This window comes from Chelonia mydas, chromosome 8 (assembly GCF_015237465.2).
Source record: "Chelonia mydas isolate rCheMyd1 chromosome 8, rCheMyd1.pri.v2, whole genome shotgun sequence".
Lineage (NCBI taxonomy): Eukaryota > Metazoa > Chordata > Testudines > Cheloniidae > Chelonia > Chelonia mydas.
In genome coordinates, this window is record NC_057854.1 from 43763212 (window position 1) to 43779799 (window position 16588).

At 57.6% G+C, this 16588-nt stretch overlaps 1 protein-coding gene across 17 annotated transcripts in view; it reads left to right on the forward strand.

The window, feature by feature from the left end:
- LOC102931917 (myomegalin) overlaps positions 1-16588 on the forward strand; it is a 155816-nt gene that overhangs the window by 118790 nt on the left and 20438 nt on the right. For 7 of the 17 annotated variants that reach the window (XM_037907666.2, XM_037907671.2, XM_037907667.2 and 4 more), the window contains 8 exons: positions 6669-7056; positions 7904-8081; positions 8519-8638; positions 9064-9496; positions 10164-10399; positions 11151-11202; positions 12649-12881; positions 15778-15918. In XM_037907666.2, the coding sequence (XP_037763594.1) occupies positions 6669-7056; positions 7904-8081; positions 8519-8638; positions 9064-9496; positions 10164-10399; positions 11151-11202; positions 12649-12881; positions 15778-15918 (1781 nt within the window). The remainder of the gene's footprint in view (positions 1-6668; positions 7057-7903; positions 8082-8518; positions 8639-9063; positions 9497-10163; positions 10400-11150; positions 11203-12648; positions 12882-15777; positions 15919-16588) is intronic. The other 10 variants (XM_043552523.1, XM_043552530.1, XM_037907664.2 and 7 more) reach the window with 3 other exon arrangements.

Consider the following 16588-nt stretch of genomic DNA (forward strand, 5'->3'; position numbering starts at 1 on the left):
AGTCCTCTCCCAGTGCATTTCCCCTGTTCGTTTGGCTGCTCTCCCTGGCAGTCAGGCAGGGCTCGCTCCCTGTCTCGGCTTGGCTGCTGGGGACAGGGGCAAGTGTGCTGGAGGTGGAGGCAGGCCCTGGTTTGCTCTGCCCCTGTCCCTGGCAGCAGGGCCCAGGCCCCTTGACCACCCCCCTGTAACCGCCCCCCTGCTCCTCACCTCCCCCCTGGAACTCTCCCTGACCGCGCTGCCCTGGAGCACGAGGTCTGGCCCTGCTATAGCCCTGCCGCCTAACCGGAGCTGCAGCCACGCTGCCCAGGTGCTGGGGGAACTGTGACTACAAGGGAGGGAAGGAAGCAGAAGGGAAGGGGCCAGGGGCTAGTCTCCGCCCCGCTCACCACGCTGCCTGGGGGCCAGAGGGAAGGGTCCTGTGGGCTGGATGTGGCCCGTGGGCCGTAGTTTGCCCCCTCCTCTGTCCTAGACATTTCCTGATCCATTTACATATCTGGGGTTTTAGATGAATAGTTTCTAGGTATGATACTGATGATTTTTCATACCTGGCCCAAGCTTCTCACAGCATAGCTGCTCCCTGTCTGCCTCTCCAGGAGAACAACCACAGACAGACAAAAGGGGAGTCTTGTTTCAATTTTAAAAAGTTCTAGCCTTCCCATCGGCTCTTCTGGCCAGGTGCCCACTCCCTTCCTTTTATGTATGCATAGCAGTGAGACTTTTTAACCCTTTACAGGTAGAGCAATTAGAGAACAGCTACTAAGAGGGATTTTACAGCTGCTGGCTGGGTGTTGATAAAATGGAGCTCCCCCCACTTCATTTATCACAATTCCCATAGCCTCTGCTAAAAGTAATAAATCCTTTTTACCTTGCTGTTGCCATACTGGCCGTATTTTAGAAAATAATTGTTGCGCCATTCCTAATTTTGATAAGGATGCACTGATGGGATTTCCATTGTTTGCCAATACCTCTAGGTTAGTAGCATCCAGTATTCCAACTCCTAATCCAGTTCCACCCAAAGCAGTTTCCAATACACCCCTTAGGAGCCTTTTCTTTAGGCTTGCTACCCCTCCTGGCTGCCAAGCATATCCAATAACCTTCAAGAAAAGGAGGGCTTGTGGCACCTTAGAGACTAACCAATTTATTTGAGCATGAGCTTTCGTGAGCTACAGCTACAGCTCCTTTTCTTTTTGTGAATACAGACTAACACGGCTGCTACTCTGAAACCAGTGACCTTCAGTAGTTCACACTGAGGTAGTAGTAGGGCAGCTATACTTTCACTGGGCCTTTACTGTACTGCCCCTTGTGGTAGTCAGGGAAGATGTTATAATGCCCTGTTCTTGTCCAGCATGGCCACAGTTATCCTGTGCTTACGCTGGCGTGGTGTGTTCTGGTTCAGTGAAATAAGCCAAGTGAAATAAGCTACACAGCTCCTTATCCTTGGATAACTGCGCCCATGTTAGAGGGGTTTCACTGCTTTAACTAGGGGATGTCTGTGACGATGTGACGCAGCAGGGAGCGGGGAGTGTTGACCTGGGAATGTGCCCTGGGGATGGGAGACCTGAGAGCCTGTAACCTGAGCCGGAAGGGGGAGGTAACACCTCTGCCCAGGAATGTGAACAGAGGCTGCAGAAGGGAGCCTGCTGGGGGGGTTTAGTTTTCAGTTTGGTGCTGGGTGGAGGAACGCAGGGAACCCCAGGGCTGGGGTCTAAGCTCCCTGCTCCCCCAGAAGGACTTGACTGTGGGGTCCTGGTTGTACCCACAAGCTCTGTTTTGGACTGTGTTCCTGTTGTCCTTGGATAACTGCGCCCACGCCACAAGTACTCCTTTTCTTTTTCCATGTTAGAGGGGTTTCACTGCTTTAACTAGGGGATGTCTACACTGCAATTAGACACCCCAGGCTGGCCCATGCCAGCTGATGCAGGTGAAGGGCTTTAAACTAGGTTCACCGGGGGACGGAGACCAAAGCCCTGAGGTAAGTGGGAAAGCGGGATTCCGGGAGGAAGCACAGGCAGGAATGTCTGTGAGGGGAGGGCTCCTGCCTCATACTGGGAATGAGGGGCGATCAACAGGTTATCTCAAGTGCTTATATACAAATGCACAAAGCCTTGGAAACAAGCAGGGAGAACTGGAGGTCCTGGTGATGTCAAGGAACTATGACGTGATTGGAGTAACAGAGACTTGGTGGGATAACTCACATGACTGGAGTACAGTCATGGATGGTTATAAACTGTTTAGGAAGGACAGGCAGGGCAGAAAAGGTGGGGGAGTAGCACTGTATGTAAGGGAGCAGTATGACTGCTCAGAGCTCCGGTACGAAACTGTGGAAAAACCTGAGTGTCTCTGGATTAAGTTTAGAAGTGTGTGCAACAAGAGTGATGTAGTGGTGGGAGTCTGCTATAGACCACCGGACCAGGGGGATGAGGTGGATGAGGCTTTCTTCCGGCAACTCACGGAAGCTACTAGATCGCATGCCCTGATTCTCATGGGTGACTTTAATTTTCCTGATATCTGCTGGGAGAGCAATACAGCGGTGCATAGACAATCCAGGAAGTTTTTGGAAAGCGTAGGGGACAATTTCCTGGTGCAAGTGCTAGGGGAGCCAACTAGGGGGGGCGCTTTTCTTGACCTGCTGCTCACAAACCAGGTAGAATTAGTGGGGGAAGCAAAAGTGGATGGGAATCTGGGAGGCAGTGACCATGAGTTGGTTGAGTTCAGGATCCTGACGCAGGGAAGAAAGGTAAGCAGCAGGATACGGACCCTGGACTTCAGGAAAGCAGACTTCGACTCCCTCAGGGAACAGATGGCCAGGATCCCCTGGGGGACTAACATGAAGGGGAAGGGAGTCCAGGAGAGCTGGCTGTATTTCAAGGAATCCCTGTTGAGGTTACAGGGACAAACCATCCCGATGAGTCGAAAGAATAGTAAATATGGCAGGCGACCGGCTTGGCTTAATGGTGAAATCCTAGCGGATCTTAAACATAAAAAAGAAGCTTACAAGAAGTGGAAGGTTGGACATATGACCAGGGAAGAGTATAAAAATATTGCTCGGGCATGTAGGAAAGATATCAGGAGGGCCAAATCACACCTGGAGCTGCAGCTAGCAAGAGATGTCAAGAGTAACAAGAAGGGTTTCTTCAGGTATGTTGGCAACAAGAAGAAAGCCAAGGAAAGTGTGGGCCCCTTACTGAATGAGGGAGGCAACCTAGTGACAGAGGATGTGGAAAAAGCTAATGTACTCAATGCTTTTTTTGCCTCTGTTTTCACTAACAAGGTCAGCTCCCAGACTGCTGCGCTGGGCATCACAAAATGGGGAAGAGATGGCCAGCCCTCTGTAGAGATAGAGGTGGTTAGGGACTATTTAGAAAAGCTGGACGTGCACAAGTCCATGGGGCCGGACGAATTGCATCCGAGAGTGCTGAAGGAATTGGCGGCTGTGATTGCAGAGCCCTTGGCCATTATCTTTGAAAACTCGTGGCGAACGGGGGAAGTCCCGGATGACTGGAAAAAGGCTAATGTAGTGCCCATCTTTAAAAAAGGGAAGAAGGAGGATCCTGGGAACTACAGGCCAGTCAGCCTCACCTCAGTCCCTGGAAAAATCATGGAGCAGGTCCTCAAAGAATCAATCCTGAAGCACTTAGAGGAGAGGAAAGTGATCAGGAACAGTCAGCATGGATTCACCAAGGGAAGGTCATGCCTGACTAATCTAATCGCCTTTTATGATGAGATTACTGGTTCTGTGGATGAAGGGAAAGCAGTGGATGTATTGTTTCTTGACTTTAGCAAAGCTTTTGACACGGTCTCCCACAGCATTCTTGTCAGCAAGTTAAGGAAGTATGGGCTGGATGAATGCACTATAAGGTGGGTAGAAAGCTGGCTAGATTGTCGGGCTCAACGGGTAGTGATCAATGGCTCCATGTCTAGTTGGCAGCCGGTGTCAAGTGGAGTGCCCCAGGGGTCGGTCCTGGGGCCGGTTTTGTTCAATATCTTCATAAATGATCTGGAGGATGGTGTGGATTGCACTCTCAGCAAATTTGCGGATGATACTAAACTGGGAGGAGTGGTAGATACGCTGGAGGGGAGGGATAGGATACAGAAGGACCTAGACAAATTGGAGGATTGGGCCAAAAGAAATCTGATGAGGTTCAATAAGGATAAGTGCAGGGTCCTGCACTTAGGACGGAAGAACCCAATGCACCGCTACAGACTAGGGACCGAATGGCTAGGCAGCAGTTCTGCGGAAAAGGACCTAGGGGTGACAGTGGACGAGAAGCTGGATATGAGTCAGCAGTGTGCCCTTGTTGCCAAGAAGGCCAATGGCATTTTGGGATGTATAAGTAGGGGCATAGCGAGCAGATCGAGGGACGTGATCGTTCCCCTCTATTCGACACTGGTGAGGCCTCATCTGGAGTACTGTGTCCAGTTTTGGGCCCCACACTACAAGAAGGATGTGGATAAATTGGTAAGAGTCCAGCGAAGGGCAACAAAAATGATTAGGGGTCTAGAGCACATGACTTATGAGGAGAGGCTGAGGGAGCTGGGATTGTTTAGTCTGCAGAAGAGAAGAATGAGGGGAGATTTGATAGCTGCTTTCAACTACCTGAAAGGGGGTTCCAAAGAGGATGGCTCTAGACTGTTCTCAATGGTAGCAGATGACAGAACGAGGAGTAATGGTCTCAAGTTGCAATGGGGGAGGTTTAGATTGGATATTAGGAAAAACTTTTTCACTAAGAGGGTGGTGAAACACTGGAATGCGTTACCTAGGGAGGTGGTAGAATCTCCTTCCTTACAGGTTTTTAAGGTCAGGCTTGACAAAGCCCTGGCTGGGATGATTTAACTGGGACTTGGTCCTGCTTTGAGCAGGGGGTTGGACTAGATGACCTTCTGGGGTCCCTTCCAACCCTGATATTCTATGATTCTATGATTCTAAGGGGCTGGGGCGAAGGGGCTGTTTAATTGCAGTGTAGACATTTGGGCTTGAGCAGGAGCCTGGGCTCTAGGACCCAGCGAGGTGGGATGGTCTAGGAGCTTGGACTGCAGCCTGAGCCTCTAGACCACAATTAAACTGCCCCTTAGCCTGAATCAGCGGGCACGGGCCAGCCATGGGTGTCTGACTGCAGTGTAGACATCCCCTATGTCAGCGAAACCTCCCCCTTCCCTGACTTAGCTATGGGCTAAAGCTTTCCAAACATGGCATGGCCTAAATCACAGAACCACAGAGGGCATTCTGGGTCACAGAACCTACAGGGGCCTGGCAGAGCAAGTCCCGGGTCACAGAAACCCCCAGGGACTTGGCAGAGAGTGTCCTGCAATGTCCAGCTGACAGCCGTAGAGCCCTGGCCAGCTGGGGAGGGAGGTGGGGATGAATCACAATTAAATGGGAGGATCTGTGGGCAGGGGAGACATAGGGAGCTGGCAGGGCAATATGGGCTGAGGCCCAGGGCAGTGGCTGCAGAGAAGAGGGCGATGTGGACGTCTGCACAGTGCATCTCTCTTCCGGTGCCTGCAGGCCTGGGCCATAGTTTGCACTACAGCCTCCTGATCCTGAAGAAGTTTCCAGAGGGCGTGGGCCTCTCTCCTGGCTCCAGCCTGGTTGTGCTCCGCCTCTCACTGCCAGTGGAGAAAGGAAGAGGTTCCATGCACTGCGCCACCCCTCTGTGTGGCAACCTCGCTCTCCTACCTAGCACGTCCCCGTGGCAAAAGGCATGTGGGGGCAGAGGTGGGCTGGGGCTGGGAGGGGCTGGGGCTGGTCTGCACCCAAGAGCCAGCTGTGCTGCTGGGAGGAGGGTGGGGCCCTCAGTGGAGTGCAGAGGGGCCAGAGTCTGTGCCTGGGGGGCATCCTGGGGAGGGATTCCAGCTGCTCCCTGTTGGGCACCATGTGGCTCCCCTTCATTACTATCTGTATTGTGCTAGCACCTAGGAGCTCAGTGGTGGCCCAGGCCCCCACGGTGCTGGCACTGTCCAGACACAGACAGAGTCAGTGCCTGCCCCTCAGAGCGGCCAAGCTACATATCAGACAGGAGACACGAGCTGGACACAGACTGGGGAGAACCAGGAGCCAGTGAGACAAAACTGGGCAGTGGGCTCCGCTCATCACTGGCCTGGCTAGTTGGCTCTTTGCAGGGGTCACGGCAGTGCGGATCCTGAAGGGAGGGTTTGATAGCAGCTGGGGCTGGATTTTGCAGGTGGTCAGGGGGAAGCGTCTCCCAGGCGAGGGGCAGCACAGATGTAACACGTGGGCAATGGCGGCTGGTGCCCTGGGCACAGCAGAGTTGGGAGGCGACGGTTCGCTGCTGACTGGGATGATGGGGTGGCTGGGGAGAGGCTGCGAAAAGGAGGACCATGGTTTGTGTGTGATGGAGACGGGGGAACCAATGGAGAGATGCGAAGAGAATGGGGATATGGTCAGGTGCCAGGCCAGGCAATGATCATTGCAGGGGCATTGGGAATGGCCAGGAGTCCTGCCAGCCACTTGGCCTGGCGTGCAGCTGCCCAGTGCCCCTCCCAACGCAGCATGGAGGGCAATCAATGGTCTGGAGAGAACAGGGCAAGAGGAACTCTCCAGCCCTCTCTGGGCTGGGGGATCTGTGGGGAGGAAACGTGGGGAGCTGCTCTGGGATTGGGTCATTTCAGGCTCCCCATGCTGACGGTAGCCCCTGTGTCCCCTGCAGGAAAGCCCTGCTGAGTCTGTGCCTGGAGACCGCCGAGCTGAAGGAGCGGCTGGGGGAAGCCCCGTTGTCAGAGGGTTGGGAGGACGAGGCGGAGGCCAGAAGGGCCCTGCACACCCAGAGCAAGAAGCTGCAGAGCTCAGAGACGGTCTTCACCCTCCTCAAGGACCAGCTGGTGCTGAACTGCCTGGAGGGCGAGAGCAAGTTTCCGCCCCAGCTCATCACCGGCATGGCCACGGAGATCGACCAGCTCCGGGCAGAGATGGGGGTGGCACCCGGGAAGCGCCCAGCCCTGGAGGGGCAGCTCCAGGAGGACCCAGCAAAGAGGCCCTGCCATGGGTCCCAGGCGGTGGAATTGGGACCACCCCAAGCCCCCAGGGGCATAAGCCAGGTAACTCCCTTGGCTTAGGGGGCTGGGAGTGGGAGAGGGTTCAGCCCTCAGCAAGGAGCCTCACCCTGGCCAGCAGGGGTCAGCCTTCTCTGGTTGCCTGTTGGCTTCCCATGCCAGGAGAGGGATGGAGCCAGCCCTGGGTGCCCCTGAACTAGAAGCCATTGCAGTAAAAGGGAACCTGATGCCACCTTCCCTGGCCAGCCGAGCTGGGGGAAAGGGAGGGCAATACGAGCACCTGGTGCAGCCCAGGCTCCTTCACAGTGATCAGAATGACGCAGCAGAGCTGCCTTCACTCCCCCTGGCTTGCAGAGCTCAAACCTGCCACAGAGCCTGCTCCCCGTCTGCATCTGCCAGGGCAGCCGGCTTTTCAGGAGAGGCTGCCCACGTGGGCCATCTCTCTGCCCTGTCCCATCTGTCTGTCTGCTGCCTCTGTGCCCCATGCCCTGTGTCTGTCTGCTGCCTCTGTACCCTGTCCTCAGTCTGTGTATTTGTCTGCCTCCTCTGTGCCCCCTCCCCTGTTCATGTGTCTGTCTGCTGCCTCTGTGCCCTGTCCCCTGTCTGTCTGTGCACTCTGTTCTTCTGTCTCATTGCCAGTGACTCTGCCCCCAGCTTTGGCTCCGGACCCCAAGCTCTCACTGGGCGGGTGAGGGGATGCAATGGGTCCTGGGTGCCTGTACTGTGTTTGGGGCTGCCCCCCACCCCATTGCAGCCTGAGGGAATGGGTGGGGCAGGAAGGCGATGGAGGGAAAGGCCAGGGGTTAGTTAGGTGACTCACACACTCATTGTTCCAGCTGCATCAGCTGAGGGGGCTGGCCAGCGGCTGTGTCACTGCTTCCTTCCTTCCCAGCAGATGGAGGGCAGCCCTGCGGGCAGCTGGCAACAGTTGGTGGAGCCTGGGGTAGGGCCGTCGGGGCAGCTGGTTCAGTGCCGGCAGCGCAACCAGGAGCTGCAGGACAAGCTGGCCGTGTCAGAGGCCACAGTGCGGGCCCAGGCGGAGCAGCTGGAGCAGTACAGGACCCTGCTCAGTGAGTCGGTCTCACGCCTGGTGCTGGCGGGTGGGTGGGGGGAGAGCTGCACTGGGGTCCCCTCTCCCCCTGCACCGGGGACAGTCAGGGTCCTGTCCTTCCTGCATCCCAGGGAGCTGGGCTGAGGCCAGGCGGGCGAGAAAATCCAGAACCACAGACAAAGTCTGGAATGGAGCCGTACTGTGTGGAGCGGCAGTCGCCTGTCTGGGGCCAAGGGAGAACAAGTGGGGCCCTTGGTCTGTGGGACTCCACTATAGTTCTCTGTCCCTGGGCTGGGGCCCTGCTATGCTGGGCGCTGCACAAACACTGAACAGACGCAGCCCCTGCCCCAGGTAGGAGGCAGCGTGTTCCCAGCAGGCAGCAGAGCCCCTGTGGGGTCCTAGGCCCACTGGACTCACGCCAGAGGCCAAGGCTGCCATGTTGGCTCTTTGCCCCAGCAGGCGAGCCCTCGGTGCAGCAGGACAACAAGCAGGTGCAGGTGGACCTCCAGGATCTGGGCTACGAGACGTGTGGGAGGAGTGAAAATGAGGCCGACCGGGAGGAGACCCCCAGCCCTGGTAAGGAGCAAGTGGGGAGGGGGCAGGGCTGAGGGGAGATGGCAGCCTTTGGGCCCAGTCCCTGGAGCTCTGCCCCCGGTGCCATCCCGGGCCCAGCAGCCCACCGGCACAGGCACCCTCACCACTTGGTTACCGGCAGTTTGCTTTAAAACAAGCTGCTCATTTTGTGGGACCTACAGAAAATCTCTCTGGTGCTCTGCAGTGGCAGTGATGCTACCCAGCCCTAAGCCCAGTGCTGCCCGGGGCTCCCCGGTGCCAGGCAGTCCCCCCGCCAGAGGCCTGTGTGTGGCTCTCCTGCTCTCCTAGGAGCCCTACGGCCAAAGCTGCTCCCCCAAATCCCTCTGGGCCATCTCTCCAGGGGGCTTAGATCCCCAGCAGCAGGGGCTGGGCACCCTGAGACCTCAGGCCTTCCTTTCCCTCCCCAGAGTGCGAGGAACCGGATGTGTTCAGCAAGGCCGGCCTGATGGAGGAGCTGAGCCGGCTGGGGCCGCGGGAGGGCCTGTGCTGGGGCCAGTCGGAAGACGTTGCTGTTCTGCAACAGCATGTGCGGGAGCTCAAGGTGCAGCTGCAGAACTCAAACAAGGCACTCCAGAGGCTGCAGCGCCGCGCCCGCTCCTTCTCCAGCACCAGTGACGACGCCTCGGGTGCCGAGCGGCTCCGCAAGCTGGTGCCCAGCGCCACCGACGAGGACGAGGGCTGGCAGTCTGATGGTGTTGGGGCCTTCTGCCCCCCTGCGCTCCAAGCTAGCAGAGATCTCAAATGGCTCATCCACAGGGTGTCCCTGTTGGAGGCCCAGCTGCCTGGGCCCCGGGCAGGAGGGGTGCTGCCTGAGGAGCTGCGCTCTGCCATCTGGCCAGGGTAGGGAGTAGATAGACTCCAGAGCAGGTGGAGGGGGACAGGCCTGCCGGGCCAGACCCTCAGCTGGAGGGAGCTGGCCATGGCTTCCAGGCAGTGATGCTGAGTTACAGCAGCTGAGACTTTGGCCATGTGGGCCATGCACCCAGGGCAGGTGTCAGTTAACTCTGGCATCCTCCCCTCCAGCAGGCAGCGGGTGAAAGGCCCAGAAAGGGGAGGCACAACTTGGCACGGACTCAGCATGGCTAGAACCATTGGGGCGGTGAGAGCATCTCCGGGCGATGGACTCTGCTCTCCACAGCCATGCCCGCAGTGAGTGCCCTCAGGCAGCCGCTGAGGGATCCTTCAGAACCTGCCCCCCGCCCGCCTGGGCCTGTGTCTCAGGGTTAGGGACCTCAGGGCCTGGCCCTTTGCCAGCAGGAGGCTGAGTGTCTGGGCGGGCAGGGCACTGTTCTTGGCCTTGCTTTACCTGCCTTTGCTGCACAGGCCAGAAGCTGTGGAGGCTTCAGTTGTCTGGAGATGAGGCCGGCGCCTCTTCTGACAGCTTGCTTGCCCTGGGGAGAGACGGTCCGAGAGCAGCCAAGCTGGGGTGCCGTCCCTCCCCCCGCCCTCTCTGCCCAGCTAACTTCCCCCTCTGGCTGGCTAACTCTCCTGCCCTCTCCCCTGGCAGGAAATATGACTCGCTGATCCAGGCCCAAGCACGGGAGCTCTCTCACCTGCGTCAGAAGATGCGGGAGGGGCACAGCGTGTGCCACCTGCTCACCCAGCACCTCAGGGACACCGTCAAATCCTTCGAGGAGCTTCTCCGAGGCACCGACATCGACTACTACATGGGCCAGAGCTTTCGGGAGCACCTGGCCCAAGGTGGCCAGCTGGCCGAGAGGCTGAGCAGCAAGCTGAACAGCAGTGCGTGGCTGAGTAACATGCCGATCTGGGGGCACCACTAGCTGGCGGAACTCACTGCCACTAGATCTCATTGAGGCCAGGAGCTTAGGAGGATTCCCCAAAGGATGAATGTTTATATGGAGAGAGAACAGCCGCAGCTACAGGGCTAATCTTAATACTACATAAGAGGGGACATGCACCTGCCTACCTTGGGGAATGACCGGGGTTGGAAGGAAAGTCCCTCAAGGGCCTGTTATCCCATAATTGCCCACTGCAGCAACTAGTGTCCCATGGTCGGAGACTGCGCTAGCCCCATCTGCCCTCCTCCGGCAATTGCTGTCTTCATGGTTGGCCGACAACAGCATTTCCCTGCATGTGCCAGGGAAGGTCCCTTTGTATCTGTCCAGCGCCCCACCCATGTCAGGGTGTTGCTGGGCAGAGCCGGAGGGTGAGGCCTGAGATGCTGAGAGTTGGCTGGGGGCCAGGGTCCCACAGAGAGGGGGGTTACCCCCTGGCATGGAGAGTGCTGCCCTGGTCCAGCGTAGCTGCATGGCCACTCCTCCGAGGATGGCTGGCTTGGAGTGCAGGGGGCAGAAGGCCCCAACACCGTCAGACTGCCAGCCCTTGTCCTCGTCAGTGATGCTGGGCGGAGTGGGGCATGGTCTCTCGGTGTCACAGAGGGAGGGTGCTGTGCTCTGGCATGGGGGCCCAAGGGGAGCTGGTGCTGTGCCGCCCTCCACCCCTGACAAGAACCCTCTGGCTTTGCTTTCAGGGGATCGCTCTGACGTGGAGGATAAAACTGGACATGAATTCGTGGCGCTCAGGTAACCACACGGGTGATTCCAGGGAGCCCTGGGATGTCTGCTCTGGCAGGGTGCCTGCCACACTGCATGGGGCTCAGGCTGCCTTGCAGAGCAAAGGGCACCGGCCTCTCTTTCGCTGACCGGCTGCTGGCAAAGGGGAGTCTGAGGGCCTCCCGGGGCTCTCCAGCTGTGCAGGGCTGCCCCTCCTCTACTAGCCCCGTAAGCCGGAGCAGATAGGCCGGTGGAGCCCATTCCCAGCCCAAGGGAGACACTGGCTAGTGGCACGTAGGCTAATACCTGCAAAGCTGTCTCCTTTGCATCCCTATGTGCATGGGCCTGGCCATGCCCAGGACTCTGGGACAGGGCATCTGAAGACTTTCACTCCAGGGTGCGGGGGTCTCTAGTGAGGAACACCCTCACGAGAGCAGAAAGGGGCCCATGTGGGCGGATGGCCCAGATACTTGAGAGTGAGTGGGAAGCTGGGTGTCATAGAATCATAGAATATCAGGGTTGGAAGGGACCCCAGAAGGTCATCTGGTCCAACCCCCTGCTCGAAGCAGGACCAAGTCCCAGTTAAATCATCCCAGCCAGGGCTTTGTCAAGCCTGACCTTAAAAACCTCTAAGGAAGGAGATTCTACCACCTCCCTAGGTAACCCATTCCAGTGTTTCACCACCCTCTTAGTGAAAAAGTTTTTCCTAATATCCAATCTAAACCTCCCCCATTGCAACTTGAGACCATTACTCCTCGTTCTGTCATCTGCTACCATTGAGAACAGTCTAGAGCCATCCTCTTTGGAACCCCCTTTCAGGTAGTTGAAAGCAGCTATCAAATCCCCCCTCATTCTTCTCTTCTGCAGACTAAACAATCCCAGCTCCCTCAGCCTCTCCTCATAAGTCATGTGCTCTAGACCCCTAATCATTTTTGTTGCCCTTCGCTGGACTCTCTCCAATTTATCCACATCCTTCTTGTAGTGTGGGGCCCAAAACTGGACACAGTACTCCAGATGAGGCCTCACCAGTGTCGAATAGAGGGGAACGATCACGTCCCTCGATCTGCTCGCTATGCCCCTACTTATACATCCCAAAATGCCATTGGCCTTCTTGGCAACAAGGGCACACTGCTGACTCATATCCAGCTTCTCGTCCACTGTCACCCCTAGGTCCTTTTCCGCAGAACTGCTGCCTAGCCATTCGGTCCCTAGTCTGTAGCGGTGCATTGGATTCTTCCGTCCTAAGTGCAGGACCCTGCACTTATCCTTATTGAACCTCATCAGATTTCTTTTGGCCCAATCCTCCAATTTGTCCAATTTTGTCCAATTTGTGCTGAAGACAAGGCCATAAGACCCTGTAGAGAAAGGGGGCAGGGGAACGCACAGGCTCAGTGCACTGTGCGAGGCCACCCCTACTATGGGACATGTGCACTGTGCGCACGTGTAGATGTGGGGCTGACGTGTGCTCACTCCCAGGCTGAGCAAGGAGCTCCGGGAGAAGGAGAGGATGATTGAGACCCTTCAGGCCAAGCTCCAGGAGCGCTGCGAGACCCCATCCAGCAGCCGTGCCCTCTCTGAGTCACCCCGCTCCAACAGCAGCACCTCCTTCCTGTCTGACGGCCCAGAGGCCTGCTCCGACGGGGATGCCACCAGCGAGTACAGCCAGCTCCAGGGGGATCGCAGCGAGCGGCCGTCCCGGCGCCTCACAGGTAAAGTTGGGCGATTCTGTATCCCATGGACTGTGCCCAGGCAGGGGCTGATAGAATGGGGAGACTGCCCCGAGCCCTCTGTGCACTCTCGGCTGACCAAGGCATGCAACAGGAACGGTCTCTAGTGTCCCGAGCCTGGTCCCTTCCCCACAGTGTCTCAGGGCTCACCTCCAGGCCACAGGGGATGAGTCTTTGATTCTGGCAGCCCCATGACACTTCCATCCCAGCTAGTCCATCTGCCACTGGCCTCTGCAAAATAACACCCCGCAGCACACTAGCCCTTCCCCACCAGGCCAGCGGGTCACAAAGGATCCAGGCATGTGTAGGGCCGCTGAGAGCAACGGGGGTACCTGGGGTACCCCACAGCTGCCTCCCAATTGGCCGGGCCTCTTGGATAATGTCACAGCCACGTCCCATTGGGCACAGCTGAGCCCTCTTCACTCCTCCCCTGTACCCCCTGAGAGGGACTGATCCTGGGGAAGGAACTAGAACCCGCCCTGAGGCTGTATGTACGTAGCAAGAGCGCACGGGCACTGTCTCACTGCCAGCCCAAGGGAGCCACGTGCAGGTGTGTGGCCCTTGAAGGCTGATGGCACTTACTGGGGTTTTCCCTCACTCTGCCCCAATCCCTGCATATCATTCTCTGGGTTCTCTGTCACTTACGCTCTCAGATGTTCCCTCTAGGGGGGTTTCTGCGCTTCTGGGCAGGACTGACGCTTGGCTCAGGCCAGGTCTATGTACAGACACTGTCGGTATAAATACATGGATTCTTCACGCCTCTGCGCAGCGTCATGATACTGACCTTAGCCTCCCGTGTAGACAGCGCAGTGTCTCCCACCGACACAGCTACTGCCTCTTGGGGAGTGGATTAGCTATGCTGACAGGAGAGCGTGCTCTCCCGCGTAAGCACGACAGTGACACAGCTGCACCGCCTCACTCATAATGACCCTTCCAGCTCCTTCCTCTGAAGCACCTTAAGGTGCTGTCAGACGTCTGTGAATTCTCGGGATGCTGCCAGCTTGGAATCGAGGCTGTTTGAAATTGTTCCCTGGCTGCCTCTGGCCCCGGAGTCCCCTGCCACTCAACCACGTTATCCTATAAAATACTGTTTTTCTCCCCTGTGTGGTTGTGTAAAGAGCTGCCCCCAAACACCAGGGAAGCTGGCTGGGAGGGAAAGGAGGTGGCACTTGTCTTCAGTGACTTCTGGACCTGGCGATGATTAATTGACTGCCAATTAACACGAGGTACTTAACATCTTGGGGGAGCCACCAAACTTTGCAGGCTGGCTAGAGCTGTGGGAGGAACTCCTGTAGCCTTTACAAATGTGATAAATAGCTTGAGTGAACTGATTACCAGTGCACTCCAGCTTTGAGAGCCCAGCGTGGCCTCCATCATGCGGCAGGACACAGAGTGGACAGAGAGTGGGACACAGAAAGCCTGGAGAGCTGGCTCTCTCCATGGTAGTTTTGTCTGGTTCTCAGAATTTCAGGGGTTACTGGTATCGCTAGGAGAGGGAGCACGCTGGACAGGCTGGGCTGTCGGCAGTTGCAAAGCCAGCAAAGGGGATGGAGGAGTTCTTGGGGCTTGTCTATGTGGCACGGCAAAGCAGGCCAGAGGGTTTGTGACTTTTAAAAGGTGTTGCACTCCGACTGCCCTGCCTAGACCCTGCTGGTGTGCTTCAAAAGGTACCTAGTGCGCGTTAAAGGGGCATCTGGCTGCATGCACTAGGCACCTTTTGGAGCACACCAGCAGGGGCTGTGCAGGACAGCTAGAGGGCTTCACAAGCCACACACCAATGGCGCACTTGGCTGGTGGCACCTAGATGGCCCATCCCCTGGCAGTAGCTGCTGGGACACTGATTACCCACAGCTACCTCCCAATTGCTGGGCCTCTTGATAGCCACGCCCCATTAGGCATAGCTGAGTCCTCTTCCCCCCTCCCCTGCGAAAGGGACTGTGCTCTGCGTACCAGTGGGGATGTCCAGGCTGCAGATGCGCTCAGCTGGCCCATGGGGCTCAGGCTGTGGGGCTGTAAAATGGAAACCCCGCAAGTGGGGAGGAGTCTGGGGCCCACCCCACCCACACTCAGACATCTACACCGCAGTGTTAGAGCCCCGCAGCCTGAGTCGGTCGACAGGGGCCTGCTGTGGGGGGTTCGTAGCCGAAGCACCGGCCCCTTTTCCATAGCCAGGCTCGGGGTGGGGGGAAGCCCTATAGATCAGAGATACACACCGTGGAGAGGTGTACTGCTATGTGGTCTCCTTTTTGCATATTATGAAACTGAGGCACGGAGGGCCTGATTTGGACTTTAGTGTGACTCTGAAGTGGCTCTGCTGGAGCTAGGGGGCTTGCTGTAGGTTTACACCAGTGTAACTGGGATCAGGATCCGGCCCAGAGATTCTGAGCAGCCTGCCCAGTGTCACCAGGAAGCCGCTGCAGGGTTCCACGCAGAACCTCTCTCGGCGCGGTGCCCAGGCTGTCCAATGTGCCCCGCTCCCTGTGGCCAGCAATCGGGTGTCTATGAGGCACGCTCTGGCCATGCGTGTGCATCTCCCATCTGTGCTGGGGTGCCGTAGGAATTCAGGGAAATACCCCACTTCCCCAGTCCATTCAGATTCAGGTCAGCAAGGGGCTGTTCTATGGCGAGTGCAGAGACGCCGGCTGGCTGGCCCGGGGGCTGTGTTATGTCCGGTCTCCTCTCTCTGCACCTGCTTTAGAGAGCTTGGGTCACGCGCTTCCTCCCCAGGGCGAGGGTCCCGTCGAGGCGCTATGCCTGCCTTGGCTGCAGTGGCTATTGCCCCAGCCACCAGGGATGCGGCTGGGCGCTGGTGCGTGAGCCTGCACTGTGGCGTCAGCTCTCTGACATGACCCTTTCTCTTTCACCTGTGGGTCTCTAGACAACACTCACCCTGCTGCTCTGGCATCCAATCCATCCCCTGCCGCTGCACCCCACCAGGCTCCAGCAGAGTCCATCAGAGGCTTCCCCACCGGGCCATCTTCACAGCACCATCCCATGGACGGCGGCCAGACACGCACAGGTATGGGCCACCCCAGGGCTGCAGCAGGGATAATGGCTTTGCGGGCGGGGTTAGCAGAGCTCAGAGGCCAGTCCTGGAGGGGCTGTCCCGAGGGGTGGAAGCTGCTCCCCTCCAACCAACTCTCGTTTACAGAGGGGTGGAAGCTGGCTCCACCATGGCTGGCTCCTTGGCATCATTGGCCCACCATGAATGGAGAATTTTAATTTGGTGGCATCTTGCTGGGGGTTCCCCTGCTGCCGTGCTCTTCTCAGGGCTGGGGTGTAACAGCGCTGGAAGGCATGGGGGCAGGGAGCCAGGCTGTGGGAGTGTCTGTGGGTGAGAACGTGCCTTGCAGATGGTTGGGGGCACGGACAGAGTGGCCGGGGCTGGTCACCCTGAGAGGTGATCGTGGCTCTAGCCCAGTCTGGCTGTAACTGGCGTCCTGGCCAGGCTCTGCCTGTTCGCAGGTGGCGCTTGGTGCCCCATTTGCTAGCAGGCTGCCGTCTGCAGCAGGAGCTGGGGCAGGGGCTTAGCTGGAGCCCACGGTGGGAGCAGATACCAGCTCTGGTTTGCACCTTGGCTGGACAAGCAGGAGTTTGCGTCTGTGGGATTTCTGCGCAGCTGTTCGGAAGCAGCGTCCCCACCCTGGATGGACTGGGCCTGGCCCGTTGCTGGGGAAAGGCACTAGGGG